Source organism: Electrona antarctica (assembly GCF_951216825.1).
Source record: "Electrona antarctica genome assembly, chromosome: 19".
NCBI lineage: Eukaryota > Metazoa > Chordata > Actinopteri > Myctophiformes > Myctophidae > Electrona > Electrona antarctica.
Genome location: NC_136800.1, coordinates 12,753,891 through 12,779,569, shown reverse-complemented (window position 1 = coordinate 12,779,569; position 25,679 = coordinate 12,753,891). Strand labels below are relative to the sequence as shown.

At 43.1% G+C, this 25,679-nt stretch overlaps 1 protein-coding gene across 2 annotated transcripts in view; it reads left to right on the top strand.

Moving 5' to 3' along the window:
* Nucleotides 1–25,679, top strand: part of LOC306912427 (cadherin-18-like) — a 199,910-nt gene that overhangs the window by 39,040 nt on the left and 135,191 nt on the right. For both annotated transcript variants that reach the window (XM_079488637.1, XM_079488638.1), the window contains exons 3-4: nucleotides 1,801–2,095; nucleotides 6,634–6,753. In XM_079488637.1, the coding sequence (XP_079344763.1) occupies nucleotides 1,801–2,095; nucleotides 6,634–6,753 (415 nt within the window). The remainder of the gene's footprint in view (nucleotides 1–1,800; nucleotides 2,096–6,633; nucleotides 6,754–25,679) is intronic.

Here is a 25,679-nt window from a genome sequence, read left to right as displayed (position 1 = left end):
CTATAGCAGGCCAGTCTGGTGCATCTCAGGAGCCTCTAGCCTATAGCAGGCCAGTCTGGTGCATCTCAGGAGCAGGACATAATAACATGCGAACAAGAAGGCACTGGAGCAGCTCAGACGATTTAGGCCCTTATTTTATTATATCAGGGTGCAGGTAAAAAGTGACAACGTTTCGATGTGTCAATTACATCTTCGTCAGGTCATGATTGTTTTGTGGTGCGCCTTTGTTGGTGAAGCATTTATAAAATTGCTGCATTATAACACAGACGGACACATAGATACACAGACATACGCCTCTTCTAGGCCATGGGTTCTCAACCCGTGGGTCGCGACCCCTCGGGGGGTCGCCAAATTATTTTAGGGGGTCCCCAAATTATTAAAAAAAAAAAAGAATGTTTAATTTTTTTTTCACGATTTTTCAAAAATAGCAGACCTACAAGCTCGTAGCGCGCCACTTGGTGGCGCGCTATGAGCTTGTAGATCTGCTATTTTTCAATAGCTAAATTATAACATAATGCTTAAAACACCAAAATGTTCCCGCCCAAAATGGTTTAAGGTTATTGTAGCAGTCAATTTATATTGGGGGTCGGGAGGGGGGCGGGGCGGGGGTCCCGAGACGTTGCCAAAGCATTTCCGGGGGTCCCCGGCCAAAAACGTTGAGAACCCCTGTTCTAGGCGGCTTGCCTCCACGGAGCCACGGCATCAAAACACATCTATATCTTATGTGGAAATACTGTCAGATGTTTCGCTCACACATTCCCGTTCTTCTCCCATACCAATGACTGATGGTCCCTGTCATGTTGTTCTGTCCCATAGCCTGGAGGGACTAGCTGGAATTGCAGTTGGTTGTCTGACAACAGCTGGGCAGCTCAGCTGATTGAGTAGGATAATGACTTATCCTAAAATATTTAGTTCCTAATTATTATTTCAAAGGGTGGAAATCCTGCTCAACTGAAATACTAAATATTTGAACGGTGCCTGTATTAATATTAATATAATACAGAGTGTCTTCGTTTTCCCAAACTGCATACCTTATGTTTGTACTTACCCCGACTAACTAACAGCAAAAGACTGCCCGTGCCATTATTAAACCCCATGTCTTGTTAATGTCTTCCCCAGTGTCAGAAGAGGTTTTAACCAGTGTTGACTCTTGAGTCAGACTCAGTGACGTGGAATCGTGTGTTTGCACATTCAATATTTGTTGCTCCGCTAGCAGCTGGCGGGGCACTAAGGATGGCTGCCTCTCATGTCGAAAACTGTTGGCCAAATTGCAATGAAACTTTGCTGCCTGCATTCATGCTCCCTGGAGAAGAACTCTGTTTGCCTGAGCCCATGACCATCTCTCTAGCGCCACCCTCAAGCTCAATATGTCAACCTTGCACACATATATTATATTATGTGGGATGAACCCTAGTGATTTTGGTGACCCCATGGCATCTAGAGCCTCCATTTGGCAAGCAGCAGCAGCACTGCGAAGGGGCTTTTAGACTCCTTAGTATTCTTAAAAGATACATGTGATCCAGTAGCCTTGTTGGTCCTACAGTGTGTGAACTTTTTTGAGCACAGGAATTCTACAGTATAAATGATATCTCTATCTCGCACATATTTCACTACTTCATTTTCAGACAATTGGCCAAGGTTTATAACTTCATAAAACTTGTCAACCGCTCTTCTTTCTCATGTGTGTGGTCTCAACATTAGCTAGCTAGTTACCCTGTTAGTAGGCTATTACCCTTTGTATGTGTATCTTAATCTTGTCATACTGTTTCACCTCTCTCTCTCTTCTTCCTCTCTCTCCAGCTCCACTCCAACTCTGACAAAGGCGATGGCACCGTGCGCTACATTCTGTCCGGGGAGGGGGCTGGGTCTATCTTCATCATCGATGAGACGACGGGGGACATCCATGCTGCCAAGAGTCTCGACCGTGAGAGGAAATCCCAGTATGTGTTGCACGCCAGGGCCGTCGACCGCTGGACCAACCGCTCGCTTGAGGCTGAGTCGGAGTTCATCATTAAGGTCCAGGACGTCAACGACAATGCGCCCACCTTCCCGGATGGACCTTTCTCAGCCACTGTACCCGAAATGTCAGATGTTGGTAAGACAAGCACGCTCATCTGAAAGTGTCCTGTTAATAGCCACTTTGACCAGAAATGTAATCTTGCAGTCTCACAACACGTAGTATAAATATAGGGCTTGTATTATTAATAAATGTGATTTCTTATATTAATAATACAAATACTAATTCAAATAATTCTATAGCAGAGTAAAAAGTATTTGCCTGAGTGGAATAGAAGTATAAAGTATTGAAAATGGATGTAATCAAGTAAAGTGAAAATGACTGTAAAAGTGTAATTAAGTACATACAGTCATGTCACCCCAATCAGGGAAGCTGGTTCCCACACCGGCTTCCCTGAAACGGCAGCTACGCTTCGTGTCACGTTTGTACTAGACTAATAGAGAGAGAGAGAGAGAGAGAGAGAGAGAGAGAGAGTTGCTTCACTAGCAAGACTCCCATTGCAAGAATGGAATGAGGAAGTTCTCTTTCTATCTCAATGAGGAAGTTCCAATATTTGGAGCTACAGGAGGCAAAATCCCGCTTAGCGGCGAGATCGAAGCATGACACAACACTCATTCTTCCCAATCAACCTCAATGTCCTCACACGTCTCTCCCATTCTCATCTTTCTGCCCTGTCTTTGCCCCTTCACCACACTCCACCCCCCCCCCCCTCTCTCTCTCTCTCTCTCTCTCTCTCTCTCTCTCTCTCTCTATCCCCCCCCTCTCTCTCCCCCTCTCCCCCCCCCCCCCCCTCTCTCTCTCTCTCTCCCCCCCCCCCCCCCCCTCTCTCTCTCTCTCCCTCTCTCTCTCCGTCTCTCTCTCTCCCCCTCTCTCCCCCCCCACCCCCTCTCTCTCTCTCTGGGTCTGGTGTGTGCCGTATCGCCCATCACCCTCCCAAACACAGTCGGCGAATAGTCTTCTCAAAAGACTGTGATACCAGCAATGACAATTTTAAAGGATATTGTAATGATGAAGAAAATCCAGTATGATGAGTTCCTCAGAAATGCTTGTTGATTTGGCTTTCACCAATAGAAAGAAAGAAACCGTACAATACAGGGTTGTTCGACCATGATTGACAGAGAGATCACAGGCTACAAAAAGCCAGAACCGTGTACAATTCTAACCAATCTCAAAAAGGCAATTAAAGAAATTAATTGGAATGAGCAGCAATTTTGCTAATACTGTAGTAAAAATGTAATAACTGTATTTCATTCATGGCTTAACTTCAAACGTTGAAATGAATAAAGTGAAATGCACTGCACACCAGCAGCTCAAAGTGAGAAGCTACCCCTGGTTAAATTAAAAATTAAAAAGTAGAAGAAAGAAAGGAGAATACCCTCTCGTGAAACAAAGGGACAATGCTGTTCTCTCAAGAACAAAGAACATGATTTCACTGGCAAATAATGTTGTAATGGCATATTATGATGTTAAGTGTTCATTATGTGTTGTCATGCTTAAGCCATTTTGGGCGGGAACCCCTTTTGGTGTTTTAAACATTATGTTATAATTTAGCTATTGAAAAATAGCAGATCTACAAGCTCATAGCGCGCCACCGAGTGGCGCGCTATGAACTTGTAGGTCTGCTATTTTTGAAAAATCGTTAAAATGTGCCTCAAATCTTTCAGAAAATTGTCATGATTTAGAAAACATTTCTTTTTAATTTCGACGTCAGGCCTGACTGGGTTAATGGCGCCGTCATCTAGATGCCTGTGCCATGCTTTATGTGTTTCCTGCTGTGTGATCTTCCATATGCTGCATGTTGGATTGCTTTTATGTTCTCGTAATGCATCTAGTTAACCGTCTGCCTGCCGCCATTCATTAATCCCTCGATTGCGTATTGCCAAGGTTTTATCGCGCGTAACACTTACTTTGAAGATCCAAATATCCGTAATCGCATTGTTCCTGTGAAAAGCTGCTGTGTGTGGTATCATGACCGGTTGTTGTTGTCTCGCTCGGCGGTGGAAAAAGCTGACCGCGAGTATCACAGCGCCTGCTACAGGCCGTTGAAAACGCTTGTCTGGGACAAAGCGTCCTCTGCAATGTCGCTTCTGTGAGATAAAGCCGTCTGAAACCAGAGCCGGCAATGTAAGTGGATGCGCGCGCATTTTCAAAATGGCCGCGCCCATTGTGTCAGAAGCATAACAAAGCTAACTGACGGTAGATTTCGATACGATCGTATTAAAACATGCATTAATTAATACATCGCTGTTAAAACGGCTTTTCCGTTTGTGGCAGGCCACAAGATTCTACGTTTTAAAATTCCTATGTTCCCGGCAGGCCTCGTGTTAATGCTCAATCATTTCACTCACTCACACTGTGCTTATGTGTTTTGGATGTTCTTCCATATGCTCCTTTGAATGTTTTCCAGGTTTTGCTCATGTGTCTGTGCATACAGTATGTGTTAGGTATGGTCTTTTATGTGTCTTAAACAGTAAATCAACCTGCAGGGACTGCAGATGCAAACGAGGCCATATGGCTGCATCTGGCACATTTAGCATGGTGCACATAATGTTGACTGAAAACATTGCAGGAATGAGCAGAAATGTTCAGATATTGTACAGGAGCGGATCGGAGGCAAGGCTCAAACACAGACAGACATATAGATGGGTGAAAACATAATCCCCTGCCCAGGCAGGTAGAGATACATATTTACAAAAATACATAAAACATGTGAAAACAATTGTATGGACTTACCAAGTTGACCTACTGGCAGTGTGCATAAGAAAAAATTGCTCCAGTCAAAACGTCAGATGGACACGCACGCACGCACGCACGCACACGCACACGCACACACACAGACCCTCACACAGACCCTCTCCTGCAGAGCCATGCTGTTGAAATATCTTCATCTATTCTGTGTTTGAGCCTGTGTCAAAACTGTCACCAAATTTGCACGCATACATTTTAGAAAATTGTATCTGTTATATAATGAAACAAAACTATATGCAGCCCTAGCTTTTCTAAAGGTGATATTTTGTATTTATTCCCCTAAGAGTGTGCCATTTGCACAACTAGAAGGCTAATGTTAACTCTCAAAATCAAATATTGCAGCTTCCCATCTAAATATCCTCTTTCTCTCTCCTTTAACCACTCAATACCTAATTTAAGACTTTTGTCATGACTCATGGTCCACTGATGCAATAATCCACAAGAAAAATGTACCAACCCCAACCCAAAGAGGTACCGGTATGTGTCTCAATTCTTTGTTAATAAGTGTTATCGAGCTGTTTTGGGGTTGCAGTGCAGTTATTTTAAGTCAGACAGAACAAGGTCTTGTATAATAAAGTTTATTATATCGCATTCAGTTTACAAAAATGCTCTTGGGTATAAACCTTGTAAGTAAATCATTATCATTCTATTTAAAAAGAAAAAAATATGTAACGCTTCTTGACGTTGTAAATCAACTATTTTCACTACTTTTGTGCGACACTCTTGTACAATGAAGTAGTAGGGCAATATGAAAAAAACACAACGTTGAAATATGAAATTTAAAAAAAAGATATGATGTTTCTGCCCAACAGTAACCGAGTATGTCAACCCATTCAAATCGGGAAAGCATGTGATTCTAACCACTTTACCCATTATTTTATACTTACTATACAAAAATAGAAAAAATAGAAGGATTATATATACTAGAATTTAGAATTTTGTAGAATTGGCCTCAGGTCTTAATGGTTAATGTTGAACGCTGCATCTAAATGCAAACACAAAACTACTGTATGGTCTACACTCCCACAAATCAACATTAATCCCTCAACTTCTGCAGATTCCATTCACCTCTATAAGTACGAACATTGCTGTCCCACAATAACCTACCTGACCTGGTGGAGAGGTGCACTGTTATTGTGATAGCGGGGAACAAAGTTTCCTAGGATATAATATTGAAATATATAAAAACTATGTTTCAGATAGATATCTCAATGTTATATTCCTCTTAGAAATGCAGCTTTTACAATTCCCATGGTGCACTACAGAGCTAGGCCAGCCATGATGAATGAGTTGTAAAATGGCTTTGGCCGATCCTGTCTGCTGTGACATGGACAGGCTAATGGAGCATGGCTCTTTACAAGACCACAACAGACAGCACAGACAGGATACAGCTTCTGCAACTGATATCAAACATCTGGAGAAACTCTCACACAAGTTAACTCAGTGGTGAACTCAGTCGGTTCAATAAAATATTTCCTCCTTTTAACATTAAGTGTGCCCGGATCTCCTCTTTGCTCTATATCGTTGTGTTATCCCGATTGATCCCAGGAGCACCTGTTTACCATTTTTACATTTTTTATACCTACACACCTCCTGAGCACCTGGTTGCCTCCTTGCCTCTAACTCAGTGGTGATCTTGATTTTTAGGTTATGGACTGGTTATAAATCAAATCCATAATCGATCCAATATTCCCTTTTCCTAGTTCCCTGCCCATGTTGAATCTAATACAGTATCCTACATTGTTCATCTGCTATATGCAGATTAGGCTATATATGCTTTTAAATTTGAGGTTTTGCCTATTATTGTATTATAATTGTTGTGCCAGTACTGTATCTTTATTTGGTCTGGTCTTCTCTGATCTTTTCAGGAACATCAGTGTTCCAGGTGACAGCGTCGGATGCGGATGACCCCACCTATGGGAACAGTGCTAAGATAGTCTACAGTATCCTGGAAGGACAGCCATACTTCTCTGTAGACCCAAAGACTGGTAAGCCAAGTGACATACAGTATACACAACAGCAAGCCTGGGGTAATCATTGGGATCTACTGAAGTATAACTCTTCATTGTAGCGAAGGTGTTCTATATACTTGTTTATAATGTGTTATCACACTACTGGAATGTAAGAATCCATAAGTAAGTTGTTGATCCAGTATTTTATTTATGAGTTGACATGCCTTTAATCCCTTTTATAACACCTGTGCACAACTGATCTACAATATATCTCTCTGTTGTCAAGAGACTCCTTTTAGAGTCCTTTAAAAAGCAATCGACATGTCTTTGGTTTTCATGAAGTCCCTGCATATTGCTTGGGAACTGAATCTTAACTTCCTGGAGCTAACCTTAGTGCCTTAGGTTTGGCAGTTGCACCCTCCCTGGTGGGCACCGTCTTCATCTCTGACTGCAGAATCAATTTGCATTGCGGCAGTTCTAACATCACTGTACGTGAAGATGGAACTGGCTGAGGAAGTATATGAATAAGTAATGCTAATGTTTAACAATATCAAAAGATGCAGGCTGTTTCATGGAACACGATTTGTAATAACAATAATCATAATCATCCTCATAATCTTCATCATCTTTGTAGTGCTGAATGTTATTGATAACTGACATATCTAGCTAGAAACTGGCTGGACTGCACTGCACTGCAGTCGCCAATAACCAGCTTCTACTGTCACTGAGTAGACTAAGCAGTCTTTTGACCAGCTTTGGAATGCATGCATTGCATTTACATTTTCAAGTATTGATTTAGTTAAATTAGAACATCAGCAGGTGGGGAACGATCAATACTTTAGGTCCAGGAAAGCTTCCCCACGTGCAGCTTTCACCAGAATGCGTAAACCTAAGCAGCAAGGCTGAAAAGAAAATCTGTAACACAAGATAAAATTAAAATTGTATTAGTCATGAAAAACAGCTGCGCTGTAACAATGTGCTGTGCAACAATAAGGTGATGGGCTAAATATCTGGAGGTTACACAGTAACCGTGGTTATATAAAAGAATATAAGCCAGGCATAAGTCCCATGTAACTAAGGGAACTGAGGCTCCAGGAGCTACTGAACCGTATCACTGCCACCTGGTGGACGCAAGAGCCAACGCTTGACTGCCGACACGGATGTACTTGGTTTAAAAAAGAAAAGAAAAATAATACAGCGATCCTGTTTGATATCAATAATAAAGCTTTGACGGAGTGTTCCGTCAGTTGAATTTTTATTTGCGGAACGCTCCATCATGAGCAGTTTTTGTGTTAAACCTCTTTTGGCCGAGTAGTGGTGCATTTTCAATAATTGTTATTCTTTATCTTTTTAACTTTTTTCTTCTTCTTGTATCTGTGTATTTTGCTTGTATTCCATCTTATCTAAACAAGTATGCTACACAAAATTCCCTTGCCTAGTTGAGAATAGCAACAGCAACAAAAATACATTTAGTACATGCTGACAGCTGGCCACTTATCAACCATTGTGTTGATTCCATAATTCTTCACCATGGACTTGAGCCACATATCCACTTCTGCTTTTACTGTGATCACTGTGGCATCATTTCTGTGCGGAAACAAAGACAAGGCCTTCAGAGTTTCAAGTGCATATTTTACACAAGCCAACTCCACTACAACAAGCCTTCTGTGTCATCTTTGTACAGATTCCTCCACGTTTGGCTCTTTCTGTGACAGTGCGTTGTCACCAAGGCTGGGTAGCTCTCCCATAACACTGTCACTGGAGTGCATGATGAGGACAGCCAGTTAATGTCAAATATGCTCCCCACTCTTTGTGCACGCATACCGAGTTCTGCTGCGGCCACTTCCAGTTGTCACAAATGCTTGGGACTTTGAGGAAAGAATGCATGCAAGAAGTTGGTGACCTTTTGGAAGTGACTGACTAGTCCAAGTTGTGTATTACAAGCTCTAGCTTGGGTATCATGCAGTGGATGGTTATTGGATCGGCATTCCTTCAATGTGTAATGAAGCTGCCCACTTGTACTTTTCATCATAGTAACTGTCAAGTCCACAAGATATTGTTGGTGATTACCTGCTCGCTGAGTCATTGTAAAAGTGCGTTGCACTCTCCAGGTCGTAAAACAGTATCTGCACATGGACGTGAGATTTTAGGTTTTTGCAACCACAGGTCGCATTTACTACGGAATCGTGCATTTTCCGTCTGTTGTTTGGTCACCCCAGGCATGACCATATGGGAATGCCCCCATATATGGTGACATCATCAGGTATGAAGATCCCTGATGCCCCCATATGGGAAAGCCCCCATATATGGTCCCAGGTCTCGTGCCATCACGTGACATCCCACGTAGATCCCTGATGTCATAGTAAATGCGACCTGCTGTCGCAGTTAAGTCCATATATGGAGATCCCTGTCATCAATATTGGCCAGCAACTCTAAATCTGACCTCAAACCCTTAGATCTCCATATATGCATATAATGACTCAGAACCTGTTAGGACATTCCATATGTTGATCCTTCCCCATCCATCCTTCCTCTTCGATGTCGCCCTTATGACTGATACCTGTCCATTCAAACTCTAGACAGGCCTACCCCAAAGTTATTAGTGCAGCCACTAATAACTTATATGGCCAGTACAGACGTCATTCCATGTTGATCTGACCCCCCATGCCAAAGCGCCAGCGCTCGCCCAGCAGTCTGCCGTCAACGAGGCGGATGCGTGCACGTGAGCTCGCTTCTCGCCCTCGGGTGTCTTATTGGTCTATAGTGCACACACATTTGATGTATAGTACATGGCCCACATGGGAGAACATCCAAGGTAGCCAATAAAGCCAAGGATGCGTGCAGTACAGTGCGGTACAGCGACTGCAATACCGCCCCTGCTGCTCCGATTCTCCAGCTGATCTCCTTCTCCATCCTCACCTCACCTCAGATACTTAAACTCCTTACCCTACTTGGACTGCACAATCCATCGGTTTCCTGCTGAGAACCATGGCCTCAAATTTGGAAATGCTGACATCTCCTTTGTTACCATTTAACAGCCTGTGGATACTTAAGACAATCAGAGAATTGCTCTTGAATCACTGTACTCTGATGGAAAGCTGTGCATGTCGGCTCACATTGGTGGCACTCAAGAAACTTTCAGTAGTTCCTCTTATTGATGGATGCTGCGGTTTCATCAGCCCCTCTGAAGCTAAGCTCCTGTCTGCCAAGTAATGACATTGTCACTCATTCTGCCCTCTATGGCTCTGTTTTCCTCACATTGGCATTATGCTTTCCCGCCGGCAGCTTAGCGCCCTCATCTAAGACATGCTCAAGTCAGACACGCCCCAACAGATTAAGCTTGAACACAAAGGTTACGGCATCTCAGGTCATTCCATGTTGATGCACTGCCCTTCCCCTTTCCAAAGTATTCACATCATTTAATCCGTGTTTGGTCCATGTCCCAAATGCAATAGAGTCTAATTTAAGACTCACTGGCATTGATTCTATTCCTTTACTCACAAATGTCAGAAATACAGTTTTAATCACAGTTTTAATACACTATAAAGTCATATTAGATTTTATTTCAAGCACCCACAAATCTTGAATAGTGATTGCCAAGCATTACATACACTATACTACACACATACACTGTACGATCATGCTATACAGTATTGTATGTCCAGTCTATTAGGCCTAGATCGTCCCGCAAACGTTTTTAATTGTATTGCCGTTTCGTCCACACAGAACCAGCGTTTTGGGTGACCAAATACGCTCATTTTTTAAACCGGGTCCCAGAGTGAACAAATCTGAAGATGTAACCCTTGCGTCTCCGTGTCGCATTTATTTTTTACTACATTCACAATCATCTTGATGATCATATTGGAACTGTGTTCATTTTAGTTTAAACATTCAAACGTACAAATCTCAGTCCTCTAAAACGAATAATAGTAAAATAACTAAAACGGGACTAAGCAATTTAATCTAAGACCAGAGTGGTGTCTTATCCCATTTTTTACACTGGTACAAAAAAAACGTTAGAATAACAGAAAAGGGACTAACCATTTGGATCTGGCTTTTCTTTTCTCAAATGTTCTCCCAATTTAGTCATTATGCCATCGTTGCACTGTTCATGCTGTTTGGTCTTGGGGAGAGTGTAATAGCTACGTGACATGCATTTCAGACAGGAGACTCAGACAGCATTCAGAGAGGTTTGAAGAGGAATGAAAGGGTGCGTTCCACTGGAACGCAAACGCAAGAGCAATCATCCGTCCATGCTATGGGATGCCGGTTGGCCTAATAGCGAACCCACCATTTGCAGAGCAATTTTCCCTCCAGGACAGTCCAACCATATACTGTACTATGTTTTGAACTTGTCATATTTTCGAGCATGTCCCAACTCTTTCCCACTCCATTTATCCTAGTTGCTCTCTCTGAGCCAAAAATGCCCCCAGACAACACTTGTAAAAAAGGCTTTCTGAATGTTGAGAAAATATCAAGCTGCATCTTTTGTGTTACAGAGAGAGTGCTTTCAAACCATATTACAGACAGCAAATGGACTTACTTGAGATACAGCACAGGGTTTTGTACAATACATGTATGCAGCTTCGTGTGTGTGTGTGTGTGTGTGTGTGTGTGTGTGTGTGTGTGTGTGTGTGTGTGTGTGTGTGTGTGTGTGTGTGTGTGTGTGTGTGTGTGTGTGTGTGTGTGTGTGTGTGTGTGTGTGTGTGTGTGTGCGCACGAGTCTACACGCATGTGTGTGTGTGTGTGTGTGTGTGTGTGCGCGCGCGCGAGTCTACACGCATGTGCACGTGTGTCTGCACGCATGTGCACGCGTGTCTGCATGCATGCGAGTGTTTCTGTCTGTGTTGAAAAACAAAGCGAGTGTGCCTTTGTAGTTTGTACCCATACTTTCACAGCCTCAGACACTTACAGAGTGAATCACGCTGTGCAATGTTTTAATCAATTATTTTGTGCCTGGAAACTGCTTATTGTGTTCCCAATCAATTAGAATTGATTAAGTTTCTGCACAGAGCGTCTGACATGACAGAATGTGATAAATGTGTGAGCACCAGCTTCCCATGATAAATGCATATACTGCAAGAAATGGCCATTAAATGAGCAATCTAATCTTCTGGAAGCTTATTTTACCAAAACCCCCCAAAAAAGAGGTAATAAAGTACAGAAAGGGCTACCAGTGTTTCCATACAAAATTCAATTGTCAAGGTCTGAAAAGACACTTAATTGTTTCCAAGACAACCTCATGTGCTCCTGCTTGGTTTAGGATCGTCAGTCTTGCTCTACTGTATCTGTCTTTTACGATCTAAATGAAGAACAAGCCTCACTACTGTTTGGAAAGAGAACGCAATGAGAAAACAAACATTCATGATATGCCGTGACCATGCAGCTCAGTTTGACTAGCCAGACCAATCTGACATTGCAAAAATAAAAATAAAAAATGCCCAATTGAGAGATTGAGACCAATCAGGAACCGATAAGCAAATATGGGGCAGGTTTATCCAGAAGCAGCGAGTGCATTCTCCAGCAATGAGATGTGACGCTGCCGGGGGGAGGGCTGGCAGCTGCCGGAGTAGGTGGATGGATTATGACAGCTCCGTTCCACTGCACTGCCGGTAACCTGCCGGTAATAGCCACAGCACTGCTGGGAGAAGGAGCGACATCTGCCGGTCCGACATGCGTCCGACATGCGTTGTGTCGTGCTTGCGGTTAGGGTTAGGTTTAGGGTTTGGGGTAGAGTGTCGGACTGATGCCGCCGAGAAACACTACCGCCTGCCGCGGGTGTTCTGCGGCTGATGCCGCTGCCGGAAAATGCACTCGCTCTCTCTCGGTTTATCACCGGTTTATCATTTTTTGAGTGGTGCAACCACTCCATCGAACAGCAATGTCCGTGTACGTGTGTTCACCTATGTGTTCACCTAACTATGTCACTATGAGCACGAGTACCAATGACTACCAAAAGTGGCGCTGTTGTGCCAGAAACAGAGAGAAAGAGATAGTGCTGCACTGCTGCCTGCTAATGAGAGACAGAGAGGGGGGGCTGGGGGGGGGGGGGGCGGAGTTGCACCACTCAGTTCACACAGGTGTGATTTTTAATTCACCCTTTGGAAATGCAGGTTCCACACAGAGATACCAGACTAATATCTACAGTAGCAGTAATATTAGTCTGACCATGCCAGGCTACAGTTTGACTACACCAGGGGTTCTCAACCTGGGGGTCCCGGATTTATTTTGGGGGGTCCCCAGAACCCCTGGACTACACTACCGGATACAGGTTGCATGTGTGAGTTAGGATGTAGTCATGCCATGATCTCTCTCTCTCTCTCTCTCTCTCTCTCTCTCTCTCTCTGCGATACATCCTCGCCTCCTCATGACCCGGAAATTGTTTGCGTCCCAAATGTTAATTTTCTTTCTTTTCTTACATGGGGAAGAGACGGGCAGTTACATTCAGAAAATGTCATCAGGATTTGAACACGCAACGCACTTAAAGCCTACAGTATGTGGTATTTGCCTGGACTAGGCCAGTGGGCGCGCAGTCAGAATGTGTTTTTCCATCAGAATGTGTTCTTTTTTTCTCCGGTGACATATGCATTCTCCTCCTTGACATGACAACCCTCAGGGATCCGGCGATCCAGCTGTGTGATGCAATAAGTAATTGCCGTCAGCTGACACTGATTGAGTGAGGAGTGTTCGTTCCCATTCTTTAAAGCAAACCCAACCCGGTCTGTCCTCTCCCTTACTCTGATGCAGGACTTAGGTGCGAGGAAACTATGCGAGGAATTCAGTTTCCCCCGAAAGTTGACTCCCTCGCAAGAATATACCAGTCAGTCAGTGAATCCGGGGTTTGGGCAGGGAGGAGAGGGAGCGGGGTTTGTGGACCGTTACATCACTGTCCACAGGCAAACTAGTTTGAGCCCAATTATTCAGAAAACCTCAGACCACAGAAAATCCACTGAATGTTCAAAGTCCAGTTTTTTTTTAAATGGCCTACTAGTGCGCAAGCAGAGCGCGCAACTACTGTCGACCGCTACAAACTGTCAAATCTCAGCTTCTCTGTGAAAGAACGTTTGAAATATTGAATTATTAGGTTTAGCTATTTGCTACGTACTTAGTTTTTGGAGGTAAAAAAGTAGTATTGTTAAGTATGGTAAGAGACGGCTTTCGATGGTGACGTATATGTCGATCAGTGTCGGGTGGATTAAAGGAAATGCCTCTATGTGGCTGATGAATGAATATCAACATCCTAATACATCCTAATACTGGGGGGGCTGTATATGTGTACATACGTATGTATATGTAATTTGTAAGTTGATTAGCGGTATACTGTGGTTACTCTGCGCCCCGTTTGATGCGTATGTATCGTAGCTGCATATGACGTCAGGTATAACTGGTATAACTAGCTCTCAATGATGACGTAATAAAGATGTGGATTAATCGGCTTTCGATGGTGACGTATATGTCGATCAGTGTCGGGTGGATTAAAGGAAAGGTGAAAGGTGGAAAGGAAATTCCTCAATGTATATGTAATTATGTATATGTAATTTGTAAGTTGATTAGTGGTATACTGTGGTTACTTTGATGCGTATGTATCGTAGCAGCATATGACGTCAGGGTATAACTGGTATAACTAGCTCTCAATGATGACGTAATAAAGATGTGGATTAAAGGACCCAATTCCAGGGTGTAATTGGTTTTCGATGGTGACGTAATGACGATATGTTTTAGTGTCGGGAGGATTAAAGGTAATGCCCCTATGTATGTAATCTGACACCACTGCCACCACTAGTCTTTACTAGTCCTTTTTCGAGTGGTGCAACCACTCCCTTACGGAGCTATGTGTGTGGCTGGCTGGGTCTGAGCACGAAAACAGCATGGTTGAGACCCCCACACGGAGTTGCACCACTCACTTCACACATGATTTTTTTTATTTTGGCCCACCAAAGCAATCAGATATTCGTTACTGAGCCATGCTGTAAAGTCGGTTGTCTTTGCAAGATTTCACAATGGCAATGTTGACTATAGTCAGTTGACTCAGTTCTGTTCATAACTCACCAGTCACCAGAAGTTTTCCACATGTCCAAAGTAATTTCTGATGCAGACATAACCTTTTTGAATCACCCTATCCTTTGTGATATAACATAATTTAGGTCAATGATATCACATGTAGTGATATATTATATAAATAGCAGTCATTGACTGCAGGTCAACTTCTTTGTTTTGCTAGAATTGATGCACGGCTTGGTTTCTCTTTCCCACAATCATTGTGAAACAAGTTCACTTTGGTTAAAAATAAGTTAGTCATGTTTATTTAGCCTCATTATGAATGCCTCAAAACAATGCCTGCCTGCTGCATGCCATTGATGAACCTCCATCACTCAGGGCCTTTCTAATGGTTCACCTCCCACTCTTCAGCCCCTTTTACAACAAGATTGTATCACTGAATGAACTGAGGTAATTAGGATGTTTTGTCTCAATTAGTGTGCCTCTCTCCTGTATGCATAAAGTACTTATTTAAGGGAGAATCACACCAAAAATGTGATTGCATCCGATAAGTGGGGTTGATTAAGCATTCTGCTGGATTTACTGATGCTCACGCTATTTGTGAGCGTTGCTTTTTTGCGCGTTATTTCTCTGCCTCTAATAAAACAACAGGTCCATAGTGACTGACCATATTAAATATTGAAGTGTGTGGTGATGATGAAAGTAAATGCAGCAAGGATAGACACAGATTGCTGATAGATCTTGGAAATGCACCAAAATAATCAATACATAATATAAATGTAGGCCTACGGTAATCTCTAGGCTGCACAGTCATGAAATACTCTAAGAAATGAAAGAGGACCATGAACCGCTCCCACCACAACACTATAATAACAATGGCTCCTTGCAACTCTGGCCTACACTATCTGACATCTAGATTGTATAGAATCTAAAATAGCCACAAACGGATATTGTTTTCACACATTTCCAGCAACAAAACATAATAAGTCATCTGTTTTCATGCCTTTTATAACTACTAATGTTTATTTTACAGTATGCAATAGTAGCCCAAATAATACTGTCAAAATTGGAGTTGCATTATGTCCCTCCAAAAATATTTAGATGTTACTACAGTTGGAGGCCATCGATATTGTCCTTTTCTTTTTGCTGAGGTTTGCGTGATCTGCGCAAAAGGACAGTTAACCCATTTTGGGCGGGAACCCCTTTTGGTGTTTTAAACATTATGTTATAATTTAGCTATTGAAAAATAGCAGATCTACAAGCTCATAGTGCGCCACCGAGTGGCGCGCTACGAGCTTGTAGGTCTGCTATTTTTGAAAAATCGTGAAAATATTTATTTCAGAAAACTGGAGGATTTAGAAGGATTTTTAAAAATGTTGAGGTCAGGCCTAAATGGGTCAAATGATAAGGGACAATATCCGTGGCACCCAACTGTACATCTATTTACACTATTTCACTGAATGTATCTTTTCTTTTTCTCTTTGAGCTGGTGGAGGAGGGCAGTACGTCCACTGCACCTTTTTGAAGCTGTGCTTTAGAGTCAGCATGCAGCTGGAGAGCAGTCCTGTGTGCTGATTACATAATAACCTGCTGCCTTAATAAAAATGTTAATTTGATGCAATTTACAAGTACAAACTACACCTCGGGTGCAGGGCCCCACACATCCGGACCAAAGTGGTTTGAACTGACCAGCATGGCCTTTGTCAGGTCCCCCACACTCTCACACAAGCGGCCAGGGCTATGAATTCAACTTGAATTTTGAATTTGAATTGGAGAAAGGATCACCAAAATTGGGCCGGTTCATCCTGCAATCGACATCATGAGATATCAAATCCCCCCAAAGAGAGCAACCGCAAGATAAGCATATTGTAGTTTAAATTCATGGATATTTCGACCATGCTTTTATAGCCTTTTACTCCTGCAATGAAGGATGACCTGGCTACCAAAGGACCGGCACCATCTCACATGCAGCTGCTTTATTACCACTCAGAGACACTGCAAGCATTTAAAGGCACTTGAGCTCATGAGTTTCTGAGCCAACAGAATGGTCACGTTTTAGGCGTGCATAATAACATTTATAAGCCGCGGAGGCACTGGCCCAGAATGTTCAAGTTGTATGGCCTATTTCTCACCTAAAATTGAATCAGAAACTGTTTTTGCTGGACTGTTCTGTAGGTGAAATAGATTCCAGACAAGCTCTGCTGCTCCTAGTGTCTTATCATCTATTCACAATGCTTAAAGGTATATTCAGTGATTTCGCTTCATTCAAATATCACTTTTGTTTTTCTTTTTTTTTTGATAATCCTCCCTACTATAGAGTGTGCTGACCATATAAGGAGTTCCTCCCTGTCCCCAGTGAGCCCCTGGGGTCAAAAAACCCTAGTTTCAGTTTTGGTGGCGGGTGGCAAAGCCTTCATCCAATCAGGATGAGAGGGGACTTCCTCCAATCATGTGTGGGGGCGGGCCTTGGTGCACATGCTGTTGCACTTCCCCCCACTGTAGAGCGTGTGCATGTGCACATTTTGTTACCGGGGCGGACTGGGTGGTTTTCCAAATCACCAAATCACTGAATGCTCCTTTAAATTGTGACATTAGCGTCATTCAAACCCCCAACATGTTTTATGCCAATTAACTCTAACCCACACATTTCTGTGTTGTCCTGTTGTTTGTGTTTATCAAAGGTTCCCCATTAGAGACACATGCATGAGCCTCTAGTCTTACTGGGGTCCTGTTGTTATACCATACTGGCTCAACCTGCCAGTGAGGAGCCCACCGGGAGTACCGTTCAACACCCCCCACTGACAGGCGGCACCACAGCCCTTAGGACTCACTAGCACAGAGACAGAGATTTATTGCCCTTATCACCTGGGCTTCCCTCCCTCGAAACATGGGATATTGTGCTTATGCACTCGACCAAAACGGATACACCGCAGCGATTCGACCCTGCAACTTCATGGGGAATAATATTTAACAACAGAACAGCTTCATTCGGGTGTGGTTTATATGTTCTACATCAAGAACCTAAGCCACTCACGAAAGATATGTATCACAAAAGATGCAGCTTGATATTTGGTTTTCTCATACAAACATTCAACAAATGTGACAATAGCACTATCTGGATCCAGGTTTTTATGGACCAAAGTGTGTGTTGTATAAATACCCGTTATTGGGAGCCACTTGTCGACGGCAAACTCAACAGGAGGTTGGATGCTCAACAGGAGGTTGGATGCTCAACAGGAGGTTGGATGCTCAACAGGAGGTTGGATGCTCAACAGAACAAACTCAACAGGAGGTTGGATGCTCAACAGGAGGTTGGATGCTCAACAGGAGGTTGGATGCTCAACAGAACAAACTCAACAGGAGGTTGGATGCTCAACAGGAGGTTGGATGCTCAACAGGAGGTTGGATGCTCAACAGGAGGTTGGATGCTCAACAGAAATTCAAAATTCCGTAAACTGAAGTACAGATGAAATAGTGTGTCACCTAAAGTAGGAGACCCGTTAAGGGTTTGGAGCAAAGTCAGAAATGGTTAATGTCCTCATCTGGCTAATCCACTGAGCCTCATACTGGAGAAGGGAAGGTCAACAACTAGAACACACAGCAACACAGGCAGGTAGGCAAACAGCCAAGTGTGTGTGTGCGCATGTGCGTGTGTGTGTGTGCGTGCGTGCGTGTGCGCGTGCGTGCGTTCATCCAATTAAATGGATGAAACAGGCTTTTACTCAGTGTCCTGGTCAGCTATTCTTGTACAAGTTATGCTATTGCTGGACAACAAGGTCACTGGAATCCCCCCCTACGCACGCACACACGCACGCACGCACGCACGCACGCACGCACGCACGCACGCACGCGCACACACACAGAAGGAGGTGACCTGCTGTACCTCAGTTCCACATGCCCGGTCACTCGTCATTATTAACTCTAATCCATAATTAGTATGGATATGAATGACTTCACAGAACAGATGAGCAAGTGTCACAAATCACAGTATCTGTCACCGTTGTGTCTATTACATTTTAATTGCAATGCCCTTATGCAGAGTGACTCACATTTGTCAGTTCCCGGTACAATCATTATTCAATCTACTATAAGGATCAAAGGTTTTTAAGTGGACAGATAGACACAACAGCCTTTGTTTAGTATTCATATAATTAAAATAAGCACTAGTGTAGGCCTGTACGTGCAGACAATTATCTGTATTATGGATTACAGAGATCGTTGAAAACACTCACGCAAACACCAAAGCGGAACAAATCTGACATTTCTTGCGACATTGTGTGTGATTTGTCATGGCCTGACCTACAGAATGCATTCATTATGAATGCAAGTTTCCAGTTTCCACAGTATGCGAGACTAGATTCATATACAGGTATAGTTGCAAACATGGCTGACTCATAGAGTTATAAAGGATAGAGGGCGGACCGGGAGCGACAGCCCCGCCCCCTGCTATTCATTTCAATGGAAGTAGCTCAGTGGTGTTTTTTGAAGCACCCGAAAGAACGCTCTACTTCCCTTTTTTTCGATTTGGACACCAACAGTTGGTGTCCAAAATGCGGAGGTGCTAACGAGCGCTCAATGTTAACCCATTTTGGGCGGGAACCCCTTTTGGTGTTAGCATCATGTTATGCTTTAGCTGTTGAAAAATAGCAGATCTACAAGCTAGCTGAACTTGTAGGTCTGCTATTTTTGAAAAATCATAAAATGCGGCACAAATCGAATTGAATAGGTATATATTCTTTCAGAGCGAACGTTTTTTTTTTTTTTTCGACGTCAGGCCTAAATGGTTTAAACCAAAGAGTCACAGCGTTTAGTCGTGTGCTAAATGCACAGGCCCGCCTGCAGTGCCAGCCTTGACCAGTAGGGTCCAACGGCTTCAACGGTGGCCAGCCGGTCTTGGGGTTTGGGCTGACTTCAGTTCAGACAAAAGAAACAGAATGGTACGCTTCCTTAACTGGGATTGTATGATATCATCATTCAGTAGTATAAGTGAGAAGCATGGTTCATTTAATCCATTCAAATATTGCCTTGGCACCAAGATGTCCCTATGTGATTAAAGTGGCAATCTGAGACCATTGTCTTAGCCATTGTTACCATCTATCCATTTGCTTTAGTTGGCTACATTTATTTCTCAACCTTTACCCTTATTACCATATGCCTAAATACCCATAGATTAGGATTCAATATCTAAATGTCTAAATCCTAATCCAGGAAAAATGAAGACCAAGATTATGTCCTTATTTTCCAGTATGAGCAGAAACAAAGACAGTCAGACATCTTTCTTTCTTTCTTTCTTTCTTTCTTTCTTTCTTTCTTTCTTTCTTTCTTTCTTTCTTTCTTTCTTTCTTTCTTAATTTTTTGATTATTATTTTCTTTTCTTTTTGAGGGGCGCTAGGCCCTCCAACGTCTGTCTTTCAGAAATTACTGGCAGCCAATTCTATGGATGTTTAATGTTTGAAAAATGGTAAATGGTAAATGGTGCATTTATATAGCGCCTTTATCCAATGTGCATTACATTCACCCATTCACACACATTCATACACCGATGGCAGCGGAAACCATGCAAGGCACCAACTAGCACATCGGGAGCAATTAGGGATTCAGTGTCTTGCTCAAGGACACTTCGACAGTTACTCTGGGGGAGCCTGGGTTCGAACTGGCAACCTTACGGTTACCATCCAGGCACTCTACCCCTGAGCCACCGCCGAAAAAAATAAATTAAAACGGCACCCCACGTGACGTCACGTGGCAGCCAAGTCTATGGACTTTGAATGTTTGCCTTAAGCAAAATCAGCATGCACCCCGTTTTCAGTAGCCTGGGTTCCAGCCTGGGTTCCAGCCTGAATCACTGCGTTCCGTGAATCTGTTTTGTCACTCCTCGCTACTCAGTCTGGCCACTGGCCAGCTGGCAGCAGACTCGTATCTCATAACGTCAGCTATTACGTAGCCACGTGGTTGCTTATACGTCATCAGCCAGCGGCACTTTGTCCATGCTTTTCTCACTCGAGACTCCAGAGTAAAACCTACGTCCTACGTTAAAAAGTAAACACATTTTATTTAGTCCACTGTCCGATTCAGTAGTACAAAAAAAATCACACCCGTGTGAACTGAGTGGTGCAACTCCCCCCCTTACACCCCCCCTCCCCCCCCTCTCTCTCTCTCTCTCTCTCTCGCTCTCATTAGCAGGCAACAGTACAGCACTATTTCTCTCTCTCTGTTTCTGGCACGACAGCGCCCCTACTGGTACTCATGAGTCACACATGAGTCACACACAAACATAGGTTAACACGAGTCACATAGGTGTCACACGGACATTGCTGTTCCTTGGAGTGGTTGCACCACTCGAAAACTGACGGCTGTGTGGGGTGAGTGTAGTTTAATGATAAGTACGTTGCAGCAGCTGCGCCGTGCGCATTGATACGATGTCAAACTGGTGTTTTTTCTTCCAACCCGCACCACAGACCGCAGCGATTCAGGCTGGAACCCATACTACGTATCACCCACACACACACACACACACACACACACACACACACACACACACACACACACACACACACACACACACACACACACACACACCCTTGATGTCCTGTGGTAGCCACAGTAGGCGCACCTCACTTCACCAGATTTTTTGCCTTTGTAGAAAATTGTAGAATAAATTGACCAGCAATGACATGCCCAAAAACAGTGACACCATGGGGCTAATGTGTTTAATGGTCACACCTGTGTTGTATTTTCTTCTCTGTCATACTCGTGCCCTTCCATCTAAATAGCTGTGCTCGCTCTCACTACAAGAGAGTATTAAGCTCAAAGCTGTGCTCGGATTGAGATACCATCATTCATCTGGTGCATTGTCCTTCACTGCCTTCATCTCAGCCTGCAGCGTGTTGTGCCTGCGAGCCAACAGGCTGTTTAGCATGGCACTAGGTACCTGGCTGGCAGATAAATGTGGGTCCGTGGGCAGGTGGTGAAATTAATGAATTGTAAACATCGCGCTTTTGCATCCAGACAACTGCATTTTAACGGTTGTGGAAAACAACATATCGCAGAGTTCTTTACAACCATCTGTTCACAGTGTTCTGTTTCCCAGCACCCAGACTAGTATGATAATGAGGAGTTGCTTAATAGCGGTGCAAATAAGTCCAAGCAGTCTAAAAATAAAGTGCTGAGGCATCAACACACTGCCATGATCTTAGGATATCTGTCTGTGTCTCATGGACGTTCTGTTTATTAGTATTTCAGTCAGGATGCTGATGGTTTCGTGGAAGGGTCTGATGTCTGAGGGGGAGCACTTAAAAATAAACTCGTAGTATCTTCCACAACATACGTGCCCACCCCCTCAGAAGTCAGAACATGCTACGGTACTTACTGTATGACTGCTCGTGCGTGCGTGCGTGCGTGCGTGCGTGTGCGCACGTGTGTGTGCGCACGTGTGTGTGTGTGATTATTAAAATACAGTAAAGGATAAAACATGTTTCAAAACAGAACTATGTGTGTATGTGTGTGTATACCTGTATATATATATATATATACAGTATGTATACTATGCATTTCATAACTTTATATGTGTCGACTCAGTCAGACACACTCCGTAACTATCTAATAATGGTATTGAGTAATGAAAATAATTCATTAAAACAATGGGTTGTGATTTCACACTTTTCTGAAATAACTACGCAATTGCCATGCTACATTAACTACAGGGGCAGAGCAGGGAGTCTAGGGATAAGAATGTAATATGATGCATCTGGCTTGTTGAGCGGCTGGGCACTGCGCTAGATTGACACCTATACGGGCTGGGGCGGCAACATTCAATATCTGTCTAATGTGCTAATGAAGATGTCATATCACGTGATTCTTTGCTGGCTGAATACTTAATGAAGCATGTGAGGTGGCAGTGGTGTTTCCCTGGCTTATTGATAATGGTTTTGTTTACTACTCTAGCGCACTTGCACATGAACTATACTGGGATGTACTGATGAGAGACTTATTATTCATTATTCACTCATATTCATTGTTGATAGACAGTACATAATTCACTGACTCACATACTTATTGACACACATTGACTCACATTACTTATTGACACTGTACATGCAGTATATTCATGCTATTGATAGTCTGTATCCATTCATGGACTATATGTATTGCCGATAGATTCATTCATAATATTCTAGTTCCTAGTAGTTAATATACACTACTACAGTACTCAGGAATGATGCAAGTTGGAAACGATGCAAGTTTAAAATGACTTATTTTCACATATGTTTTGTAACTGGTACGCCTTATCCAACATTGCACTATATATAAAAAGAATAAGACTGTATACTGTTTTATATTTCTTTGCCATGCAGCCTGCCTTGTACTGTTTAGCTGTGGCGTGTCGGAGGCTAACAGCAGAATGCTAAAGGGCTGTTTAACATGGTGTGTCGGCCCGGCTGACAGATGAACTTAGTGGTACAGGCAGGTGGGATTTGGATGCAGCGTGTTTGCTCCATTCTACCTCTACCTGACATCCCCCTGAGAGAAGGAGAGCAGCATGGAGGGAGGGGGTGGAGCACACGCTGATGTGCAGCAGAAAGAGAAGGGGAAAGGAATGGAAAAGACTTTACACAATGTTGTTGCTGGCACGTGGAAACCCTGTATGTAACAGAAATAGCTGCTTTTCAGGAAATGGAAACAAGAATGTGTTCCAATGGATTCCAGAGGTTTCAAGGTTGTACTTTATTGTTACATCTTGTGTACAGGTACATAAGAGTAAAACTTATTTTTGTTTGGCTTCCTTCAGAAAATGCATCAGCATACATAACATAACATCGAACATCAATCACAGCAAGCACAGCAAACAAAGGGATAGAATAAAGAGTGCAAGAAAGAAAGGAAAAAAAGAGTAACATACAGTATGTGCATGTTTTCTCTGTAGTAGCAAAGGGCTAGTGTTTTCCTTTGCCCTGTTTCGCTCTGGTTCTTATCAGTTCGTTCATGTATCTGATTGTTCGGGGAAAGAAGCTTTTTGCAGTCTGTTTCCAGTGGCTTTGAGACTGCGAAAACGTTTTCCATGCGGCAGCATCTCAAACGGTATGCCGCTGGGATGACTTGAGTCCTTCATAATTCAATGTAGTCATATTACATTAACCCACAGACACCCTTAACCACTTTCATTTGTTCATATAGCCTATGTCAAATGCAGGTCTACAAGCTCACAACACATTGCGATGTGAGATCGTGGTGAGCTTGTAGATTGGCTGTTTTATCGTTAGTTTTGTATGACACTGTAGTAATCGGGGCATTCATTTAAAAAAAACTGAAATATGGAGATACAAGTTTTCTGCCCAACAGCGGCGACATGCAACTCCCGTAATCGATTTGATTGATGATGGCAGTCGTTTCCCTCCTCCTCCTCCTCCAACCGTTTTCTGCGTCCTCATCTTCGCTTCTTTCATCATGTTCCCTTCCTGTCCATCCTCTCTCTTCCTATTTCTTTATCGCTCTCTGATTTTCTCTCTCACTCTGTTCGTTTAATGAGAGAGAGGACCACCACAGAAAAAAAGCAAGCTGCGAGCAGGTGCTCGGCCTCCGAACCCCGCTCTGCAAATAAATCAGAAACGCCACATGAATAGTGCCGTCACGAGATGCCCCCTGCAACCCTTCTCACAGCCTCTTATCTCATCTGTTGTGTCGTGATATTATATAGTAATTTCCTTTCTCCGTGGAGTCCCTCTCTGTGTCTCTTTCCCCTGGCCTTGGGGAAGGAGGCGCACACGCAGCCCCGGAGCCTTCATGCTTGTATAAGCACATGAATTATCAGAATGAGGATGGGGCGGCTAACCTTGGACGCTCTCAAGTGGAGAGAAGAAACCAGATGATAGCCAAAAAAAGGCTTTTGTGTGTGCGTGTGTGCGCGTGCGTGCGTGCGTGCGTGCGTGCGTGCGTGCGTGCGCACGCGCCAGCACTGTTAGAAGGAAAGGTGTGGGTGGGCGGACCACTGCAACGATTGATATATTCTACAAAACCTTTTAGTGGTATTATGCATTTCCTTTCATTCCAGTCTTTCATTCTCTCTGTTCCCTCCATCTCCATTTTCCATCTCCATTTTCCATCCACATGCCTTGGCCTTCCAACTTGAGTCTCTTTTCAAAGTGAGTTGAATGGCAGTCCATGTAGAGAACAAACAGAACGTTCTCCTACACCAGGGGCTCTCAAGGTGGGGTCCACAAACCCCCAGGGGTCCTTGAGAAGGTTCCAGCAAAATGTGTTAATACTTAATATGTGACCGCATCTGACAAAATGTGTTCAATCAGCTATTTGAACATATCTACAATATCTATAAGCTCACAACGCATTGCAAAAACAGTTTAACAACACATATCTTGTTTGAGCGTATACCTGGCACAAAATGTTTTCAGTTTTCAGTTTGAGAACCCCTGCTCTAGGAGACGTTATCCAATGTTTTATGGCTGCAGTATATGTAAGTAAGTAAGTAAAGTTTATTTATAGAGCACCTTTCACAGACAATTACAGTCACAAAGTGCTTTAACAACAATACAATTAAAACAAGTCAATAGTCAATAAAACAAGTCAAGAACTAAATCACTAATAAAAGTAAGACGAAATAGTGTTAAAAATAAAGCAATCAACATTTAACATTTAACCAGGCCGGCTATGGAAAGGCCTGTTTAAAAAGGTGAGTTTTCAACAGTCCTTTAAAAATGTCCACAGAATCCACAGTTCTTAGGTGGAGGGGGAGCTCATTCCATGGTCATAGGCCTACTGAATAATCTGATTGATGTAAATGCTACAGTATAGTCATCCTGACTGATCAAGATAATTGAATCACCTATAATATTTCGGATGAAGTCTGTGCCTATATTTATTGTTCTTACCACAATGACACAAAGGACACTTCAACACGTAGCCAAGGAGGAGCCTGGGATCAAACCGGGAACCTTCAAATTCCAAGATGC